Source organism: Hemitrygon akajei, chromosome 3 (genome assembly GCF_048418815.1).
Source record: "Hemitrygon akajei chromosome 3, sHemAka1.3, whole genome shotgun sequence".
NCBI classification, from domain to species: domain Eukaryota; kingdom Metazoa; phylum Chordata; class Chondrichthyes; order Myliobatiformes; family Dasyatidae; genus Hemitrygon; species Hemitrygon akajei.
In genome coordinates this window covers 155,559,467-155,582,934 of record NC_133126.1, presented here as the reverse complement: position 1 = coordinate 155,582,934, position 23,468 = coordinate 155,559,467, and the positions used below count along the sequence as shown (strand labels likewise).

At 38.2% G+C, this 23,468-nt stretch overlaps 1 protein-coding gene across 5 annotated transcripts in view; it reads left to right on the top strand.

Annotated features, from left to right (window-relative positions):
- Nucleotides 1-23,468, top strand: part of zmat3 (zinc finger, matrin-type 3) — a 93,924-nt gene that overhangs the window by 39,648 nt on the left and 30,808 nt on the right. For all 5 annotated transcript variants that reach the window (XM_073041114.1, XM_073041115.1, XM_073041117.1 and 2 more), the window contains 2 exons: nucleotides 3,637-3,986; nucleotides 5,292-5,411. In XM_073041114.1, coding sequence (XP_072897215.1) covers nucleotides 3,637-3,986; nucleotides 5,292-5,411 — 470 coding nt within the window. The remainder of the gene's footprint in view (nucleotides 1-3,636; nucleotides 3,987-5,291; nucleotides 5,412-23,468) is intronic.

Below are 23,468 nucleotides of genomic sequence, written 5' to 3'. Positions count from 1 at the left end.
AGATAATGAGAGGCATTGATCGTGTGGATAGTCAGACTTTTTCCCAGGGCTGAAATGGCTGCTTCAAGAGGGCATGGGTGTAAGGTGCTTGGGAGTAGGTACAGAGGAGATGTCAGGGGTAAGTTTTTTTACGCAGAGAGTGGTGAGTGCGTGGAATGGGCTGCTGGCAATGGTGGTGGAGGCGGATATGATAGTCTTTTAAGAGACTTTTGGATAGGTACATGGAGCTTAGAATGATAGAGGGCTATGGATAACCCTAGTAATTTCTAAGGTAGGGACATGTTCGGCACAACTTTGTGGGCCGAAGGGTCTGTATCGTGTTGTAGGTTTTCGGTTTCTAAATGGTAAATGAATTGAGGGCATTGATGTACAGGAGTCCTAGCGGGTGCAAGTTCACATGTTAAAAGTGGCAATACAAGTGTATAAGGTCTTGAACAAGGCCTTTGGCATGCTTGCTTTCATAGCCCATAGCATTGAGTGTAAGAATTGCCACATCTTGTGGCAATCACAGAAGTTCTCGCAGTGCTGCATCAAGAATACCATTTTAATAACATAGGAGGGAAAACAACATTAAAGATAGGATATGGCTTGGCCTTGATTGAGATATGTAAGTAAGTTTGACAAGGGTGATACTGTAAGTTATTAAAACTCACTCCATCTTTTTAGAACCTCTGAGTCTTATGGATCTTTCCCACCTTTTCCTTTTTATTTACATGATTTTTCTCATTTATAAGTTGTAACAATAAGTTTCATTAGGCAAGATGATTGTAAATAGAGAGGGTATTCTGATTCATAAATGCTCCTTTCGATATCTGTTTAGTTGCAAAAGTCTTGAGTGGAGGAGAAGGTGCACTATGATGGAAATAATACTCTAGAGCAGAATCTTCAATATAGTTTTGTAGTGAAGATGGTGAATATTGTTTGTGAATGAACAAGGCATCCAGTGGACAAAAACATTCAAAACTTTAGTGGTTACTAGGAATACTTAATTTGGTTACATTGTAGGATCTCTAGACTAATTATCTTAGGAGTAAGGTGCATTAGAAATATAAATGTATGGCATATTCTGGTTAACAGGGGCACATCAAGCCAGTATATTTTGGCCCAATTGACTGAAGTTCTATGGAAATAGTTAAAAAGGTATTTTTAAAAAATTAAAATGACCATTTAACTGGGTACCAAATTACTCCCGCTGCTGCCTGTAAGGAGTTTATACATTCTCCCTATGACTGCATGGGTTTTCTTTGGGTGTTCCAGTTTCCTCCCACAGTCCAAAGATACACTAGTTTGTAGGTAAGTTGTCCTGTGATTAGGCTAGGATTAAATCGGGGGATTGCTGGGCAGCGCAACTCGAAGGGCCAGAAGGGCCTATCCCATGCTGCACCTCAACAAATAAATAAATAAATAATGTTTTTAAATGAAATACCGATAAATTAGAGAGCACTACCAATGTGGTGGTGATGATTGTTTCATCTGACGATGACAGGAATCTTACACAGGAAAGTTTTTAAAGTGGAAAAGCCATTGCACTGGAGCAGTTCCACTCGATCTCAGAGGACCAGGTCCAGTGGTATGAGTGGTGTCACAATTGGGGCCTTCCTTGGTTGCAGTGACTTTGTCTGTGCCTTGTCATGCACATTGTGCATTGCAGAACTACCTTCCTAGTTGTTGGATCTCTCTGTAGATTTCATCCACTCAGTCTGCTGGAGCTGACTTCACAATACTGCTATAGTACTATAAAACTGTATTAGTTCCTAATAGTTATTGATGGAGGAATTCATTCAGTGTACATTGCTGTGTTCTTTTGGTTGACTGTAAATGAACAAAATTTGTGCAGACTCCTAGTGCAGATATACAAAGCTTTCGGCAATTGCATCCTCCAAATCCTAATTTTCATTGTAACATTCAAGATGATTATCAACATCTTCAAATTCCTCATGTTCTTAACATGTTGAAGTAGTGAAATTTATTTCATCTTCACTCCTGGCTGTTTTTGGCATCACCAAGCTGAATGGTTGAAACTCCAGTGAGCAAAATAGTTCTGAATTGTCTTATCAACTATCAGTGACAAAAACTACTACTTTTTGAACATGAACTCACTCAACTTGCACTATTTTAAAAACTGTTCTCTCCAAGCACAGTGTGGTGAGGGAGCTAGGGCTTTAATCTCTGGAGAGGAGGATGAGAGGAGACATGATAGAGGTATACAAGTTATTAAGAGGAATAGATAGAGCGGACAGCCAGCACCTCTTCCCCAGGGCACCATTGCTCAATACAAGAGGACATGGCTTTAAGGTAAGGGGAGGAAAGTTCAAGGGGGATATTAGAGGAAGGTTTTTTTACTCAGAGATTGGTTGTTGTGTGGAATGCACTGCCTGAGTCAGTGGTGGAGGCAGATACACTAGTGAAATTTAAGAGACTACTAGACAGGTATATGGAGAAATTTAAGGTGGAGGGTTATATGGGGTGGCAGGGTTTAAGGGTCGGCACAACATTGTGGGCTGAATGGCCTGTACTGTGCTGTATTGTTCTTTGTTCTTAATGGCCACACAACTGCATTTGACTGATGCTAGTTGGTTATCCTGTCCCAATTAAGAGGCAAAGGGAATAATGGCTATTTTCTCAATTAGTTTTTGTTTTTCTGAGAGTTGTCCCAAATAAGCAGTTCCTCCGATTAACCAATGGGCCAATTAACCAGAAGCCACTGTATTTGAATGATTAATACTTTTGTTAGTCTGCAACATTGCTTTCTTTGTATTCCCAGTGTATTTGCTAAATGGCAATTGTATGTCATATTGTGCTTTATGTAATATGCTTTAAATAGAAATTTTAAAATACTTGCATTTGCACAGCTGAATCCAGTTTTGCTCAAAAAACTAGACAACTTCCAGAAACACGTGATTTTTTCAATCACAATTCTGAATGCAGAAGCATTCTTATTTTAGGTGCGATTTGGTCAATGGATAATTTGGCCTGGAAATCTTCAACTGTAACAATATAATTTTGAACTCTGGTATTGGCGTCTGTCAGTCGTAAACTAACATGAACTTGTGCTATACTTTAAGAAGTGGGGTTTTGCAATGCTATAGCAGGAGAGACTGAAGAGAATTGAATCCATTTGAACAATCATTGATGCTGGAGGCATTTAAATATAGTTCAGAATTTTTTTTAACAGCAGTGATCCATTAGGGTAGTCTGGAGCTACAGGACCACAAGTAATTAGTGCAGCTACAGGAGTAGCCCTCAGGCTGAGTGTGGGCAGTAAGTGTATTCTACCCTGTGCTTCAGGTTTATAACCTGAATGTTTAATCAGTTTCTCAATACCTGTACTGAGGTTATTCTTGCATTATTTGTATGTATTTGAGATCTCCAGCATCTGAAGAATTTTGCTTTTGAATTAGCTTAATTAGATTTAACTTTAGAAAGTGAAGAATGTTACTAAACTAATGCAGTCAGAAAGTGACTGTAGAATAATTGGTGATTATGCAATATGTGTATGAAGTTATGGTAATTTAGAGATTGCAGAGGAAATTATCAAAGTATAAAACCAATGAAAACCGCAGTAACTTGAGTGGTGCAGATAGGAAGTACGTGCAAACATATAATGCAGGTATTTAATTTTATTCTTTTGTTCAGCCCAAGACACAAAGATAGAGTCTGCCTTTGAATCTCCAATGTGTCAACAGTCATATCAGCATACAACTTTGTCCCAGACACTGCAGCCTTTTACTATCCAGCCTCTGCTTTCAAAGCGATCCCAGAACCTTCAGTCAATCTCGCCTGCAATGATGCCACCATCCTCACAATTGTTACCTACAAAGATGTTTAAACCATCTCAGTCAGAGAATGATCTATTATCACAAGAAAAAACACCATCTTTTGATGCAGACCAAGATCCTGTTTTAGCAGATCTCTGTAGACCACTACATTGTAAACTGTGCAATGTGTCTCTCAATTCAACTCAGCAAGCACAGGCACATTACCAGGTAAGTAGGCCAACAATGAACTGAATGTGCATCTGTGAATATATTTATACTCTATTGAACTATGGAAATAGCCAGGGGTGATTTTGTTTTCTTGCTTTCAGGTGAAATAAGATGAGGGTATAATTATTAAACAATTATCATTTTAAAAACAAACACTTTGCTTTTATTTTCATAATACTTTGTATATTAGGCTAGATTCAGATGTAAAATTGATGACACTAACAGCTGTGACCATTGTTAAAGAATGAATAGAATACCAGACCTTAGTGATTGTACATGTGCAATTATATGAATAAAATCAAAAAATTTCTGCCAGATTGCTCTTCCCAGTATTGGGAACACACCCTATGTACTGAGGAGGTAATTACTACAAAAGGTGACTTGAATTATTGTTAGAAAGTTAATGAGCCTAGTTCAATTTTTGTAAACTTTATTTAGTTTGTCCCTTGATTTCCACTCCTGCTGCTATCTGACGTGTGCTTGCCTGTGAGCCCAGACATGCACACTGTTGTTCAAATGGTATTATATTGAGCAATTGGGAGGAGTAGAGCATATTGAAGGACAGAGAAAATGAAAGGAAGAAGATCAGAGGAGTGGGAGAAAGGAATAAGGGGAAGAAATCAGAGGGGAACAGAAAGGTGTGAAGAAGACAAGGGAATGGCAGAGAGTGGGTTAGTGAGGGGAAGGAGATAGGATTTTCTTTTCTTAAAAAAAAGGAGAGCAACCAGAAATACATGAATTTGTTTTTAGATAGCCAATAGCCCCAGAGAAGTAAATATAAAATGCAAGTATTGAGGGCATCTGTTTGAATCCACACAAAGGTGGTCAAATAGCTTTCATGTAAGGATCACTCATTATGCTGCACAGCAAATTGACAAACTGAAATACCACTTACATTAAACCACATTCACATTTTTCAGTAAGCAAAGCACACTGCTTTTTAAAAATCTAAGTAGAAAATTTTGGAAACAGAAGTAAGCTAGCAATTCTGGAGCTGTAAGTCCAACACATAGTGTTAACTACTATTTAGAATCAGCAGTTAAGACCAAAGATGATTGATCTTCCCTTGACTTCATAACTTTTTGACTAGGGAGAATGTCAGTTTGTGAATAAACAGAGAAAACAACTAGCAGTAATCATAGGTCATAAAGCTCAATGAAAAGGGGGCAAAGTTGAGAAAGGCAGTACTATGTATTTCTTAGTCAAACTACCAAAAATATTGAAAAAACTGCATAATGATCATATCATGCAAATGTATATGTTCTCTCTCTCCCCAAATAATTTAATAAATAATGTTTATTTTAGGGTAAAAATCACTCAAAGAAACTTCGTAATTATTATGCTGGACATCAGTGTGTATCTACTTCCAAAGTGACTCATCCTGTAGATCAACCAGCCACACAGCTTCATCCTCCAGCATCCCAGGTATTATAAGTGTATGTTAGTATTGGAGAAATGTCTAAAGCTTACAGCAGTTATGTTTCCTGGAAAGCATCATAATTTGGCACTATAGTTGAATTTCAGCTAAATAAATGATGTTTGTGTTTCTACACTTACTTTTCTAACATATACTGTATACATAACATATGCAAGTTCCAAACCATTGCAGAGCCAATGTAACAGTGGATTTTTTTGTATTATCTAAAGTGCGTTGGGGATTTTGAATAGTGTAATGAGCAATAAATGTTTTAAAAAATTGTATTTATCTTGTCCTATTGTTTCATATCCATGACAGGTCTGCTAAGTTTAGAGCTTAAGACATAGGAACAAATTTGGCCATTCAGCCCATCGAGTCATCATGTCTGATTTATTATCCCTCTTGACCTTGTCTTTTCCCCTTTGAGGCACTTACTAATCAAAAATCTATCACCAAAATCCGATCAGAATCAATCAGACGTATGTTGTGAAATTTGTTGTTTTGTGGCAGCAGTACAGTGTAAGACATAAAATAATTAATATATGTTATAATAAGATTCAAAATAAATAGTGCAAAAGATGAATAGTGAGGTGGTGTCCATGGACTACATATTTAGAAATCTGATGGCAGATATACTTTATTTTATATTTTGAGGTTTTAGTCAGAGAAGGTAGAAAAAAGCTGTTGGTGGAGTTCCCGCCCCCTTCTCTATATTTTCTCAGTTTGAACAGTAGAGATGCCAGGAAGGAGAGTGGAATGCTCTTCTTGCAGAATGTTGGAGGGCAGGGAGACCCAGTTTCTCTGACAACTACATCTGTGAGAAGTGCATCTAGCTGCAGCTTCTGACAGTCCGCATTTAGGAGATGAAGCTGGAACTGGATGAACTCTTGATAATTTGTGGGGCTAAGGGTGTGATAGATAAGACATATAGAAGGTGCAGGGCACCGGAAATTGGGTGACAGGAAGGAGAAAAGGGTTAAACAGCCAGTGCAGAGTACCCCTGTGTCCATCCCACTCAACAACAGATATATCACTTTGGGTACTGTTGGAAGGGGATGACCTAGCAGAGGAAAGTCACTGCAGTCAGGTTTCTGACACTGTCTGACTCTGCGATTCAGAAGGGAATGGGGAGAAGAGGAAAGCGGTAGTGATAGGGGATTCATTAATTAGGGGTACAGGAAGGAGGTTCTGTGGACAAGAATGAGATTCCCAGAGGTACACTGCCTCCCGGGTGTCAGGGCCTGGGATATCTCTGTTTGAGTCATCAGCAATCTTAAGTGGGAGGGTGAACATCCAGAGGTCATGGTCCATGTAGGTACCAATGAGATAGGTAGGAAGAGTGACAAGGTTCTGCAAAGAGAATTTAAGGATTTAGGTACTAAGTTAAAGGGCAGGACTTCCAGGGTTGTGATCTCAGAATTGCTACCCATGCCACATGCTAGAGAGGCCAGAAATAGATAATACAGTTCAACATATGGCTAAGGAGTTGGTGTGGGAGTGCAAGTGTTTTGGATCATTGGGACCTGCACAGAATCATTGATTCCAAGGAAGATGGGACCTGCACAGAAGAGATGGTGTGCACTTGAACTGGAAGGGGACTGAAATCCTAGCGAGAAGGTTTGCTAGTGCTGCATGGTAGAGTTTAAACAAGAGTTACAGGGGAATGGGAACCAGGGTGTCAGAACAGTTAGTGCAGAGGTTTTGGAGACAACTGTTGATAAGATCTCAGACAAAGTCAGGAATCAAAAGGTTGAGCATGGTGTGACTAGTGTCCTGAGCCACGTATATTTCAATGCAAGAAGTATTGAAATATAAAGAAAGGCAGATGAGCTCAGGGCACGGATCAACACCCACGATATTGTAGCCATTTGTGAGACTGGTTGCAGGAGGGGCAGAGCTGGCAGCTCAATACTCTGGCATTCCATTGTTTTAGATGTGACAGAGCAGGAGGAGGGGTGACATTATTATTCGGAATATGTCACGGCAATGCCTAGTCAGAATAGACTGGAGAACTTATCTAGTGAAGTGTTATGGGCGGAACTGAAAAATAAACATGTTAATGGCGCTATATGACAGGCCACCAAGCAGTCCACGGGAATTAGAGGAACAGCTTTGTAGCGAGATCGCAGACTGTTGCAAGAAACATAAGATTGGGTTAGCTGGTGATTTTAACTTATATTGACTGGGATTCCTATACTGTAAAATGACTAGATGGGATAGAGTTTGTCAATGTGTTCAGGAAAGTTTCCTTAATCATTGCATAGAAGTCCCAACGAGAGGGTGCGATTCTTAATCTGCTGTTAGGGAATGAGTCAGGGAAAAAGTCTGTGTGGGGAAACACTTTGCATCCAGTAATCATAATCAGAATCAGGTTTATTATCACTGGTATGTGTCGTGAAATTTGTTAACTTAGAAATAATTCAATGCAATACATAATATAGAAGGAAAAAAAGATAATATAATAAAAAATAAGTGAATCAATTACAGTATACGTATATTGACTAGATTAAAAATCATGCAAAAAAACAAATAATATATTAAAAAAAGTGAGGTAGTGTCCAAGGTTCAATGTCCATTTAGGAATCGGATGGCAGAGGGGAAGAAGCTGTTCCTGAATTGCTGAGTGTGTGCCTCCAGGCTTCTGTATCTCCTAACTGATGGTAACAGTGAGAAAAGGGCATGTCCTGGGTGCTGGAGGTCCTTAATAATGGATGCTGCCTTTCTGAGACACCGCTCCTTGAAGATGTCCTGGGTACTTTGTAGGCTAGTACCCAAGACGGAGCCAACTAAATTTACAACCCTCTGCAGCTTCTTTCAGTCCTGTGCAGTGATGCAGCCTGTCAGAATGTTCTCCACGGTACATCTATAGAAGTTTTTGAGTGTATTTGTTAACATACCAAATCTCTTCAAACTCCTAATGAAGTATAGCCACTGTATTGCCGCCTTTATAACTGCATCGATATGTTGTGACCAGGTTAGGTCTAGAGATCTTGACACCCAGGAGCTTGAAACTGTTCACTCTCTCCATTTCTGAACCCTCTATGAGGATTGGTATGTGTGCCTTCATCTTACTCTTCCGGAAGTCCATTATCTTTCATTTTATTGATGTTGAGTGCTAGGTTGTTGCTGTGACACCACTCCACTAGTTGGCATATCTTGCTCCTGTACGCCCTCTCATCACCACCTGAGATTCTACCAACAATGGTTGTATCATCAACAGATTTATAGATGGTATTTGAGTTATGCCTAGCCACACAGAAATGAATATATAGAGGGTAGAGGAGGGGGCTAAGCACACACCCCTGAGGTGTGTCTGTGTTGATTGTCAGCAAGGAGATGTTATCACCAATCCACACTGATTCTGGTCTTCCAGTTAGGAAGCCGAAAATCCAATTGCAGAGGGAGATACAGAGGCCCAGGTTCTGCAACTTCTCAATCAGGATTGTGGGAATGGTGGTATTAAATGCTGAGCTATAGTTGATAAACAGCATCCTGATATGGTGTTTGTATTGTCCAAGTGGTTAAAGCCGTATGAAGAGCCATGGAAATTGCATCTGCCGTTGACCTTTTTTGGTGATAGGCAAATTGCAATGGGTCCAGGTCCTTGCTGAGGCAGGAGCTCAGTCTGGTCATGACCAACCTCTCAAGATATTTCTTTACTGTAGATGTGAGCGCTGTCAGGCAATAATCATTGGCAGCTCACATTATTCTCCTTAGGCACTGGTATAATTGTTGTGTTTTTGAAGCAAGTGGGAACTTCCGCCCATGGCAGTGAGAAGTTGAAAATGGCCTTGAATACTCCTGCTAGTTGGTTGGCACAGGTTTTCAGAGCCTTACCAGGTACTCCATTGGGACCTTCCGCCATGCGAGGGTTCACTATCTTTAAAGACAGCCTAACATCGGCCTCTGAGACAGAGATCATAGGGTCATCAGGTGCAGCAGGGATCTTCACAGCTGTAATTATATTCTCTGTTTCAATGCGGGCATAGAAGGTGTTGAGTGCATCTGGTAGTGAAGCATCGCTGCCATTCATACTATTGGGTTTTGCTTTGTAGGAAGTAATGTCTTGCAAACCATGCCGGAGTTGTCATACATCCGATGTCGCCTCCAACCTCATTCAAAATTGTCTCTTCGCCCTTGAAACAGCCTTCTGCCAATCATACCTGGTTTTCTGGTGGAGGCCTGGGCGCCAGAATTGAATGCCACAGATCTATCCTTCAGCAGACAACATACCTCCTGGTTCATCCACAGCTTTTGGTTTGGGAATGTACAGTAAGTCTTTGTAGGCACACACTCATCCACACAGTAACAACTGCAGCATATTCATCCAGGTTCGAAGATGAATCCATGAATACAGTCTAGTCCACCGATTCAAAGCAGTCCTATAGGCACTTATGTGCTTCCTTTATCCATACCTTCTTGGTCCTCACTACTGGTGTTGCAGTCTTCAGTCTCTGCCTATACTCGGGGAGTAGAAGTACAGCCAGGTGATCAGACTTACTGAAATGAGGGCATGGGATAGCACAGTAGGCATTGTGGATGTCATTAGTTTCAAAGTAAATATGCAGAAGATAATTCTGGTCTGATGTATCAGAAATGATCAGACAAGCGTGGATTGGGACAGGCTGTTTTCTGGCAAATGTGTACTCGGTAGTGGGAGGCCTTCAAAAGTGAAATCTTGAGAATACAAAACATGTCAGAATAAAAGGTAATGATAACAAGTGTAGGGAACCTTGGTTTTCAAGAGATATTGAGGCCTTGGTGAAGAAAGAAAAAAAAAAGCTGCATATCAGGTATAGGAAGATAGGAACAAAGGAGGTGCTTATAGAGCATAAGAAATGCAAGAGAACGCTTAAGAAAGAAATCAGGAGGGCTAAAGGAAGACATGAGATTGCCTTGGCAGACAAGGTGAAGGGAATTCTAGGGCTTCTATAGATATGTTAAGAGCAAAAGGATTGTAAGGGACAAAATTGGTTCTCTAGTAGATCAGAATGGTAATCCATGTGTGGAGCTAAAAGAGATGGGGGAGATCTTAAATACATTTTTTGCTTCTGTATTTACTCAGAAGATGGGCACAGAGTCTGTAGAAGTGAAACAATGCTGCATCAATTTCATGGACCCTGTACAGAGGAGGAGGTGTTTGCTGTCCTGAGGCAAGTTAGGGTGGATAAATCCCCAGGGCCTGACAAGATGTTCCTTCGCAAACTAGGGGAGGCAAGTGCAGAAATTACCTAGCCGAGGTATTTAAATTATCCTTAGCAACAGGAGAGGTACCAGAGGATTGGAAGATAACCAATTTTCCACTGTTTAAGAAAGGCTGTAAACATAAGCCAGGAAATTATAGGCTGGTGAGTCTGACATCAGTAGTGGGGAAGTTATTGGAAGGTATTCTAAAGAAGCGGGTTTATAAGTATTTGGACTGACTAAGGGTAGTCAGCATAGCTTTGTGCATGGTAGGCTATGTCTAACCAATCTTAGTGTTTTTTTGTGGAAGTTACCAGTAAAGAGGATGAAGGCAAGGCAGTGGATATTGTCTACGTAGATTTTAGTAAGATTTGACAAGGTTCTGCATAGGAGATTGGTCAAGAAAGTTCAGTCACTCGACATTCAAGATGAGGTAGTAAATTGGATTAGACAGTTTTGTGGGAGAAGCCAGAGAGTGGTTGTAAATGGTTGCCTCTCTGACTGGAGATCTGTGACTAGTGGAGTGCCGCAGGGATCAGTGCTGCATCCCATGTTTATCATCCAGAGCGTTGATGTAGATTACAATGTGGTTTAACTGGATAAGCAAATTTGCGGATGACACTAAGATTCGGGGGTAGTGGACCGCGAGGAAAGCTATGATGGCTTGCAGAGGGATCTGGATCATCTGGGAAAATGGGCTGAAAAATGGCAGATGGAATTTAATGCAGATAAGTGTGCGGTGTTGCTCTTCAGTAGAACCAACTAGAACTGACTTTGTAGGTCTTGCACAGTGAATTGTAAGGCACTAAGAATTGTGGAAGAAGAAAGGGATCTGAGAATACAAATCCGTAATTCATTGAAAGTGGCATCACCAGTAAATAGGGTCATAAGGAAAGCTTTTGGCTCATTGGCCATCATAAATCAAAGTATTGTGTACAGGAAGACCTCACAGCTACCTGGACTATTCCTCTTCCCACCCTGTCTCTTGCAAAAATGCCATCCCCTTCTTGCAATTCCTCCGCCTTCGCTGCATCTGCTCTCAGAATGAGGCTTTTCATTTCAGAACGAAGGAGATGTCTTCCTTTTTTACACAAAGGGGCTTCCCTTCTTCCACCATTAGCTCTGCTCTCAAACACATCTCTCCCATTTCCGGCACATCAGTAGTGGGGAAGTTGTTGGAAGGTATTCTAAAGAAGCAGATATATAAGTATTTGGACTGATTTGCATAGCTTTGTGCATGGTAGGCCATGTCTGACCAATCTTAGACATCCTCACCCCATCCTCCTGCCACCCCACCTGGGATAGGGTTCCCCTTGTCCTCACCTACCACCCCACCAGCCTCCGGGTCCAACGTTTAATTCTCTGTAACTTTCGCCACCTCCAACGGGATCCCACTACCAGGCACACCTTTCCCTCCACCCCCCCCCCCACTCCTTTCTGCTTTCCGCAGGGATCGCTCCCTACGCGACTTCCTTGTCCATTTGTCCCCCCCAACCCTTCCTACCAATCTCCTTCCTGGCACTTGTAAGCAGAACAAGTGCTACACCTGCCCTTACACTTCCTCCCTCACCACCATTCAGGGCCCCAGACATTCCTTCCAGGTGAGGCAACACTTCACCTGTGAGTTGGCTGGTGTGGTATACTGCATCCAGTGCTCCCGGTGTGGCCTTTTATATATTGGTGAGACCTGACGCAGACTGGGAGACTGTTTCGCTGAACACCTGCGCTCTGTCCGCCAGAGAAAACAGCATCTCCCAGGTAGCCACACATTTTAATTACACATCCTATTCCCATTCTGATATGTCTATCCATGGCCTCCTCTACTGTCAAGATGAAGCCACACTCGGGTTGAAGGAACAACACCTTATATACCGGCTGGGTAGCTTCCAAACTGATGGCATGAACATTGACTTCTCTAACTTCCATTAATGCTCCTCCTCCCCTTCTTACCCCATCCCTGATTTATTTTCCCCCTCCCCTTTTTGTTCTCTCTCTGCCCATCACTCTGCCTGTTCTCCATCTCCCTCTGGTGCTCCCCTCCCCCTTTCTTTCTCCCTAGGCCTCCTGTCCCATGATCCTTTCCCTTCTCCAACTCTGTATCTCTTTTGCCAATCACCTTTCCAGCTCTTGGCTTCACCCCATCCCCTCCGGCCTTTCTCTATCATTTCGGATTTCCCCCTCCCCCTCCTACTTTCAAATCTCTTACTATCTTTCAGTTAGTCCTGACGAAGGGTCTCGGCCTGAAATGTCGACAGTGCTTCTTCCTATAGATGCTGCCTGGCCTGCTGCGTTCCACAATCATTTTGTGTGTGTTGCTTGAATTTTCAGCATCTGCAGATTTCCTCGTGTTTGCGTATTGAGTATAGGAGGTGGGATGTTATGTTGAAGTAGTGTAAGACATTGGTGAGGCCTAATTTGGAGAATTCTGTGCAGTTTTGGTCACCTACCTACAGGAAAGATGTAAATAAGTTTGAAAACTTAGAGGAAAATTTACAAGGATATTGCTGGGTCTGGAGGGCTTGAGTTATAAGGAAAAATTTAATAGGTTAGGACTTTATTCCTTAGAATGTAGAAGTTTGAGAGGAGATTTGATAAAGATATACAAAATTATGAGAGGTATAGATAGAGTAAATGCAAGCAGGCTTTTTCCACTGAGATTGGGTAGAACTATAATCAGAGGTCATGGGTTAAGTGTGAAAGGTGAAAAGTTTAAGGGAATCATGAGGGGAAACTTATTCACTCAGAGGGTTGTGAGAGTGTGGAACAAGCTGCCAGCACAAGTGGTGCATGTGAGTTCAGTTTCAACATTTAAGAGTTTTTGGATAAGTACGTTGATGGTAGGGGTATGAAGGCCCTGGTTTTGGTGCAGGTCGATGGGAGTAGGCAGTTTAAAGGGTTTCAGCATGGACTAGATGGGCCAAAGGGTCTGTTTCTGCGCTGTACTTTTCTGTGACTCTGACTCCATATGCTTGCAAATAGCTAATAAGTAACTTCCTGAGTAAAATTAGATGACCAGATGAAAATAATCTATGTTTAGGTAAATTTATCTATATTGTCATGAAATGTTTAACATGGATCTAACAGACTCGCCTTCAATGAAGTTTTTCATTTGAAAAATAGCACCTATGAATTGGGTGGGATATTTGGAACTCACTAAAAGACCAGGCCAATAGTGGGATGAGATAAGAGAAGTGAGTGATTATCTAATCTATGTTGGGATTTTAAATAGCATCAGCTTAAACTGAAAGAGTATAGAAGATACAGGGGAGAAAATAAAGCTGAAATTCTGAAAACAGTAGACGTGAAAAAAATACTGAGTAAATTTCTTTTTTTTGACATCCAAAGATATTTGCTATGTACACAAGGAGCAAGAGAATAGCTTGTAGCCTATGGGGATGAGAAAGATGACCTATTTGTATAGATTCTTAATGAGTACGGTACTTTGTCACTTTCTTAACTTAATAGCGAATAATGCAGTCATGCAAAGAAGAAGTGTTTAATATTGGATGGGTTAAGCATAACAGGAGAGGAAGTGTTAAGGTGTTTAGGTTGAATGAAAGTGGATAAACCACGAGGCCTGAACATGTCATACTGGTTTTTTTAAAAAAAGCAAGAGAGAAAATTGCTGAGATTCTGACAGGTTTTATTTAATTCTTCCTGACCAAAGAAGTAATGCTAAGGATTGGAGGGCCACTTATGTTGTACAGCTATCCTAAAAGAGAGGAAGGAAGAAACAGAGTAGTTACAGACCACTTAATTTTGCTGATGGACAAACTATTGTAATCAATTCTGAGGGGCAGTGTAACTTTTAATTTAGAAGATTAATCTTGTTAGCATGAATTTTTTATGGGCAAATTATGGCTACTTAGAGAAGGAACCTTTTGAGTGATGCTAAGAACATTTAGTGAGGATACTTGTTTAATATAATCTATGTAGATTTTAACAAAGGTCTTAATGAGGTCCTAAATAAATGTCAAAGAAATAAAAACTCATTGGATCCAAGGTAGTGGAAAATTGAAGCCGAAGTTTGCTGAGTTGCATGAAACGAGGGTAATCGTTGTGGATGTTCTTGTGACAGTAAGGCAATTCAGTCTTCAAAAAATAGGATATATTAATGATTTGGATTGATATTTTTCATTACACCTGTGCATAAATGTACTTGTCCATCTGATAATAAACTTAGATTTGATATTGGTAGAATGATTTTTATAAAAAAGTTTTGCAGATGACTCAAGCATTTGTCTTGCAGATGACATTGAGGTAAATTGTTTTTGACTGCAGCAAAATAGAAGTGCCTCGTCATTTATACAGAAAATTAAGAGAAATGTGGATGGATGTATTAGAGGACAAGAAACAAAACAAAGTATAAAGTGGAGGAATACCAGGACTTTGGAATATATGTTCACAGGTCCTTATAAATAACTTGACAGATCAACGAGGTGCTTACTGGATGCTTTATTCATTAACTGTGCATTCAATGGCACCAGTGAAGATCTTCCAGACAGTCCACAAAAATATTTCTTTCACATTTTTAATGTTTTTTTTCTCTTAAATGTGTTTCTGGTACTGTTGGAGCCTGTGATCTACTGTTTGAAGGTGTGTTTTGGGCCAATTGAGCAATTTGGCATTTTACTGTCTCCGAGAAGGTTCGAGGTGCCAGGGAGCCAAGAAGCTTAGAAACACAAGAAGTGAGCCCATGATTGACTCCGTTTCTCACCCATTGAAGCACTGAGGAAGATTGAAATCATCGAGGCGATTGGGCTGTAGTTTGTTTAGACTCTTACAATTTTCTGTTTTTATATTCTGTGTTTTCGCTCATTCTTTCTTGTTTGCGTGATTTATTTGTCTTTTGCCCGTGGGTGAGGATTTGATGTTCTTGTTGCCGTTTGCGTGATTTGTTTTTTTGTGCATGGGGGGAGGTTGATGTTTTTCTGTGAATGGTTTCCATGGTTTTCTTCATTTAGTGGCTGTCTGTAGAGGATGAATTATACTTAAATATGTTAATAAATGGGCTTTGAAGATGAGAGAGATTGTATAGCAGTTGTGTGTATGTAAAAAAATAAATAAATAAATAAATTATAACAAAAGTAGCATGTATTGTAACTACGTTAAAGGAAAGATGTAATAGTACCTGAAAGTGGACTTAGGAGAGTTACCAAAGTGTTGTCAGGAATGAAAAGTTATAGTTCTGAGGAAAACCTGAAGAAACTTAGTCATTTTTGGAACAGTGGAAGTTGAGGAAAGATTTACTTAGGTGCATAAAAATTATGAGGATCCCAGACAAGAAAAATACACTTAATAAGAAGAACCTTAGTGGAAGGCTCTGCACAGGTCTGCAGCAGATATCATTTCATTGACTCTTCACTCAACCCTGAAACATCTGGAGAGCAAAGATGCATACATCAGGATACTCTTTATCGACTTCAGCTTGGCATCCATAACTATCCTCCTTTCAAAACTAATCAATAGTCTTTGAGACCTCAATATTTCCTTGTGCAATTGGTTCCTCAATTTCCTCACATGCAGATCCAGTCAGTTTGGATTGGCAACAACATCTCCTCCACAGTCTCCATCAGCACAAGTGCACCACAAGGCTGTGTGTTTAGACCCCTGCTGTGCTTGCTCTACACTTATGACTGTGTGTCTAAGCACAGCTGCAATGCCTTATTTGAATTTACTGAAGACACCACTGTTGTTGGCTGAATCAAAGGTCGTGACAAATTAGCACATAGGAGGGAGATTGAAAATCTGGTTGAGTGGTGCCACAACAACAACCTCTCATGTCAGCAAGACCAAGGAGCTAACTATTGACTTCATGAGGATGAAACCAGAGGCCAAGAGCCTGTCCTCATTGAGCAATCGGAGGTGGAGAGGGTCAGCAACTTTAATTATGAAGAAAGCCTGGCAGCACCTCTACTTCCTTAGAGTTTTGCGAAAATTCAGCCTGACATCTAAAACTTTATATGTGTGTTGGAGAGTACATTGACTGGCTGCATCACAGCCTGGTATGGACACCCCAATGCTCTTGAACTGAAAAAACTACAAAAAGTAGTGGATACAGCCCAATACATCACGGGAAAAGCCCTCCCCACTTTTTATTTATTTATTTATTAAATTTTAGAAAATTACAAGAATAAAAGAGATGATGAAATAGTGAGAAAAATAATATTAACCCTCCCCCCCCCCTTAACCCTTATCTAAAGAAAGAAAAAAAAGAAGAGAAAGATTGCCTGGATATCAGAGGATCCCCACATGCTCCATTGAGTTCAAAATAATTTTAATATTTATTTTTACTTTCCCCAATTACTTTATAATTTTATCTTCAAAGGACCTATGTATTTAATCCTATCTTTTGTAAGTATGGGAGCCATATTTTCAAAAATATTCATTTCTTAGATTGTATGTAATTTTTTCAAGTGGAATACAACTATGTATTTCATTATTCCAACAATCCATAGTTAAATATAAATCAGATTTCCAAGTAACTGCGATAACTTTTTTGGCTACTGCCAATGCAATTTTTATAAATTTTTTTCTGATACTTATTCAATTTTAGTTTCGGTATTGTCCCTTCAATGTCTCCTAATAAAAATAATACTGGACTATGTGGGAGTTGTACTCCAGTAATTTGTTCCAATAAAAGTCTTAGATTTATCCAAAATGGTTGAATTTTAAAACAAGACCAAGTAGAATGTAAAAAAAGTACCAATTTCTTGATTACATCGAAAACATTGGTCAGACATATTTGAATTTAATCTGTTTATTTTCTGTGGTGTTATATATAATTGATGTAAAAAATTATATTGTATTAATCTAAGTCAAACATTTATTGTATTTCTCATACTATCAGAACATAATCTTGACCAGTTTTTTCCATCAATTTTAACATTCAAATCAGATTCCCATTTTTGTCTTGATTTATGAATTCCTGATTTAATTGTCTGTTTTTGAATCAAATTATACATACAAGATATAATTTTTTTAATTTTTCCATTTTGAATTAATATTTCTATTTCACTAGGTTTTGGCATCAACATTGTTTGTCCCAGCTTTTCTCGTAAATAAGCCTTTAATTGATAATAACAGAAAAGAATGTTATTTGATATTTTATATTTATTTTTTAATTGATCAAACGACATCAATATACCTCCTTCAAAACAATCACTTATATATTTAATCCCCTTTTGGAACCAATTATGTAAAAGTTTATTATCCATTGTAAAAGGAATAAGTCTATTTTGAATTAAAGTTCTTTTTGCTAATAAAGATTTCTTTATCTCATCGTCCATATTTACCTTATTCCATAAATCAATCAAGTGTCTTAATATAGGAGATTCTTTTTTTCCCCGTATCCATTTGGATTCCCATTTATATATAAAATCTTTTGGTATGTTTTCTCCTATCTTATCTAATTCTATTCTAATCCATGCCGGTTTTTCTTCATCAAAAAAAGACGCAATAAATCTAAGTTGATTTGCTTTATAATAATTCTTAAAATTTGGAAGTTGTAACCCTCCTAAATCAAATTTACATGTCAATTTTTCCAATGATATTCTTGACATCTTTCCTTTCCAAAGAAATTTCTTTACATATTTATTCAGTTCTTGAAAAAACTTCTGAGGTAATTGTATTGGTAAAGTTTGGAATAAATATTGCAATCTAGGAAATATATTCATTTTTACAGCATTAACTCTACCTATTAATGTTATTGATAACATCATCCATTTATCAAGATCCTTTTATTTTTTTAAATAATGGCAAATAATTTTGTTTATATAAATTTTTTACATCATTATCAACTCTAATACCTAAATATTTTATCCCATTTATTGACCATCGAAATTGAGTTACTAATCGACATTGATTATAATTTCCTTTGGTAAGGGGTAAAATTTCACTTTTATCCCAATTTACTTTGTACCCTGATACTTTCCGATATTCTTCCAATCTAAAAGATAATCTTTGCAAAGATTGCAATGGATTTGTTAAATAAATCAAAACATCATCAGCAAATAAATTAATCTTCTTCTTGATTCACTCTAAAGCCCCGAATGTCTGAATCTGTTCTAATTAATTCAGCTAATGGTTCTATTGCCAATACAAATAAAGCAGGTGATAATGGGCAGCCTTGTCTAGTTGTCCTCGTTAAGCAAAATGGTGTTGAAATCTGACCATTTGTAACTACTTTAGCTTGAGGATTAGTATTTAAGGTTTTAATCCATTGTATAAAAGATGTTCCTAACTCATATTTTTCCAATACCTTAAATAAAAAATCCCATTCCAATCTATCAAATGCTTTTTCTGCATCCAAAGCAACTGCCACACTCATTTCCTCTTTTTTTGTGCCAAATGAATTATACTAAGTAACCGGGTTATATTATCCATTGATTGTCTGTTTTTAATAAAACCTGTTTGATCCATATGTATTAATTTTGGTAAGTATTTAGATATTCTATTAGATAAAATTTTTGCTATTATTTTATAATCTGTATTCAACAAAGAAATAGGCCTATATGATGTTGGTTTTAAAGGATCTCTATCTTTTCTTGGCAATACAATTATGATCGGTGTTAAAAAAGATTGTGGGAGTTTATGCATTCTTTCCACTTGGTATATTAATTCCATAAAAGGAGGAATTAATAAATCTTTAAATTTTTTATAAAATTCGGGAGGAAAACCATCTTCTCCTGGGGATTTATTACCCTGAAGTGATCCTAAAGCTTCTTCAACCTCTTTTAATGTAAAGGGCATATCTAATCCTTTCTGTTATTCCAAATTTAATTTTGGAAGGGTTATTTGTGATAAAAATTTATCTATCTCAGCAATCTTATTTTGTGATTCTGATTGATATAGTTCAGTATAAAAAATTTTTAAAGTTTCATTAATTTCTAAAGTTTTATAAGTAACCTTATTTACACTTGTTCTAATTGCATGTATTGTTTTAGAAGCCTGTTCTGTTTTCAACTGCCAAGCAAGAATTTTATGTGATCTTTCACCTAATTCGTAATATTTCTGTTTAGTTCTCATAATTTTTCTGTATGATATGTCTGGAGTGTATTATATTGTAGTTTTTTATTGACAAGTTGTCTTCATTTTTCTTCTGTCATATATCTTTGAGATTCTTTTTCTAACTTTATGATATCTTTTTCCAATTGATCTATTTCTGCCATGTATTCCTTCTTAATTTTAGATGTATAACTTATAATCTGACCCCTTAAATATGCTTTCATCGCTTCCCATAATACAATTTTATCCTCAACTGAATGTAAATTTGTATCCAAAAAAATTGAATCTGTTTTTTCATAAAATCACAAAAATCTTGACGTTTTAATAAAATTGAATTAAATCTCCATCTATAAATCGATTCCTCCTTATCCATCATTATCATTGTCATTATCAAGGGGGAATGATCTGACAGTATTCTTGCTTTATATTCCACACTTTTCACTCTATCCTGAATATTTTTTGATAATAAAAAAAATCAATCCTTGAGTAAGTTTTATGTCTATTTGAATAAAATGAATAATCTCTTTCTCTTGGTTTAATTTTTCTCCATATATCAATCAGGTTTAAGTCTTTCATTAATGATAAAGTTAGTTTTATTACTTTTGATTTTGTAGCAACTTTAGTTGACCTATCCAAAACTGGATCTAAACAAAAATTAAAATCTCCACCTATTAATATTTTATCATGTGCATCAGCCAAGTTCAAAAAAACTTCTTGTATGAATTTTGCACCATTTTCATTTGGTGCATAAATGTTCATAAAAGTCTATAATTCTGAAAAAATTTGACAATGTATAATCACATATCTCCCCACAGAATCAATTATTACATTTTGTATTTTAATTGGTAAAGATTTATTAACCAAAATTGCAACTCCTCTCGATTTTGAATTAAATGAAGCTGCAATGACATTTTCAACCCAATCCCTCTTTAATTTCTTATGTTCTGTTTCTGTTAAATGTGTTTCTTGTAAAAAAGCTATATCTCCTTTCATTTTCTTAATATATGTTAACTCTTTTTCTTTTCACAGGTCCATTAATTCCATTAACATTAAAACTTCAAAAATTAAGTAAATTAATCATTTATAATACCTTAGGAACTCTTTAAAATTCTCCATGTTGCTATGAGTTTCTCCCCAACCATCCAGGCAAAAAAGAAGAAAAATAGAAGAAAGATAACTAATATATAAGAAAAAAAACAAAGTACCCACTAATGTTGCGAATAAAAAAACCACAACATTACCCCCCGTATTTTATGGGTCATGGCAAATGCCATGATTGTACACGTGAAACTCGCAGCCATCGATCAGGAGCTCCTCCAGCTCCCCCGCAAAAAAAAAAGAAAATATATTAGTGAAGAAAAGAAAGGAAATAATTAATGTCTCTACTCCCAATTAATACTCCTCAACTTTTTTTTATAAATGTCCATCAAGTCCAACCTTGTTTCAGTCTTCATCATTAGTCCATTTCATTTCTATAATTCTTTACTTCTCTTCGTGGACATCAGGTAATTCTTGTACAAATTTCTCCGCTTTCCGGTAGTCAATGAAAAATCTTCTTTCTTCGTTATCCAGGAAAATTATCAATTTTGCTGGGTAGCTCAATAAAAATTTATAGCCCTTTTTCCATAAAGATTTTTTCACTGGATTAAATTCCTTCCACCTCTTCAGAAGATCGTAACTTATGTCTGGATAAAAAAAAAACTCTTTTCCCTTCTATTGTCAATGGCCCATTTCTCTTTTTAGCACCTTGAGTAGCTGCCTTCAAGATCATTTCTTTATCTTGGTACCTTAAGCATTTTATCAAAATTGATCTTGTTGGGGTCTTGGTCTTAAAGCTCTGTGTGCTCTTTCAATTTCAATTACTTGGCTTCCTTCTTTCATTTCCAAAATTTTCGGAATCCATTCTTGAAAGAATTTTATTGGATTTTCTCCCTCTGTACCTTCCATAAGACCAACAATTTTGATATTATTTCGTCTACTTGAGTTTTCAAGCGCATCTATTTTTTCCAACATCCGTTTTCTTTCTATTGTCCAGGCAAGATTATTGTCTTCTATCTTGTCTATTCTTTCAGTATTTTCTTCCACTTTTACTTCCATCTCTTTAACTTTATTATCCGTCTTTTGTTTTTCCACCACATTATCGAGTGTATTCTGCATCCTTCTTATAGCTTTTAATTCATTCATAATATATAACAGGATATCTTTTATGTCTCCTTTAATCTCCTCTTTCTTTTCCTCTTCCTCTTCCTCTGAATTTCCCAAAGAGTCTGACTCCACTTCCAATTTACTTCCAGTTTCACTTCTAGCCGTAGTTGGGATTTGTAGTTTTGTTACTTTTGTTAATATCTGTTCATGCATACTTGTTTCTTCGCGCATGCGTTGTTCTTGCCGTTTCTTCTTAGAGACCGCCGACATTGCTGCAACTTCCTGTCCCGCATCATCAGAAGTGCCATGCACTTCGCCGGGAGGAGATCCAACTTGAGTCCGAGGTTTCGCCGATACGGTTAGGCCTTTTTCCCCACCGATTTGCGCAGTCTTCGAAGTAGTAGCTTTCTTCTGTTTCGGTTTAGGAGCCATATCAAAAGATAATCCTGAGTTACTTATAAATAGTTTCTAGTCGATATTTGTTAACTCTTCTTCATTTAAACCCTATTTCATTACTTTTTACGAGGGAGCTGGATCCCCAACGTCTCGACCCTACGTCATCACGTGACGTCCCCCAGCCCTCCCCACTATTGAGCACATATATGTGAAATGCTGTCGCAGCAAAGAAGCATCATTCATCGGGGACCCCCACCACCCAGGACGTGCTCACTGCTGCCATCAGGAAGAAGGTACAGGAGCCTCAGAATTCACACCACCAAGTTCAGGAACAGTTACTACCCCTCAAACATCAGTCTCTTGAACCAAAAGAGATAACTTCACTCAACTTCACTTGCCCTGCCACTGAACTGTTCCCACAACCTATGGACTCACTTTCAAGAACTCTTAATCTCATGTTTTCAAATGTGGATTCCTTATTTATTCATCATTGTAGAAAACATAGAAAACCTACAGCTCAATACAGACCTTTCAGCAAACAATGCTGTGCCGAACATCTACATACTTTAGAAATTACTTGGGTTACCCATTGCTGTCTGTTCTTCTAAGCTCTATGTACCTATCCAGGAGTCTCTGAAAAGACCCTATTGTATCTGCCTCTACCACCGTTGCCAGCAACCCATTCCACGTGCTCACTACTCTCTGCATAAAAAAAGTACCCCTGACATCTCCTCTGTACCTACTTCCAAGCACCTTAAATTTGTACCCTCTTGTGTTAGCCATTTCAGCCCTGGGAAGAATCTTTTGAATATCCACACGATCAATGCTTCTCATAATCTTATACACATCTATGAAGACACCTCTCATCCTCAGTCGCTCCAAGGAGGAAAGGCCAAGTTCACTCAAACTATTCTCATTAGGCATGTTCCCCAGTCACTGACCATTCTGCAATACAGCTGTAACATTTTCTCTTGGCTTTTGAACTCAATCCCATGGTTGATGAAGGCCAATTCACCATATGCTTTCTTAACCACAGAGTCAACCTGCACAGCAGCTTTGAGTGTCCTATGGACTCGGACCCCAAGATCCCAATGATCCTCCACACTGCCAAGAGTCTTAACAATACTATATTCTGCAATCATATTTGACCTACCAAAATGAACTACCTCACATTTATCTGGGTTGAACTCCATCTGCCACTTCTCAGCCCAGTTTTGCATCCTGTCGATATCCCACTATAACCTCTGACAGCCCTCTGCACTACCCACAACACCCCCCAACCTTTGTGTCATCAACAAATTTACTAATGCATCCCTCCACTTCTTCATCCAGGT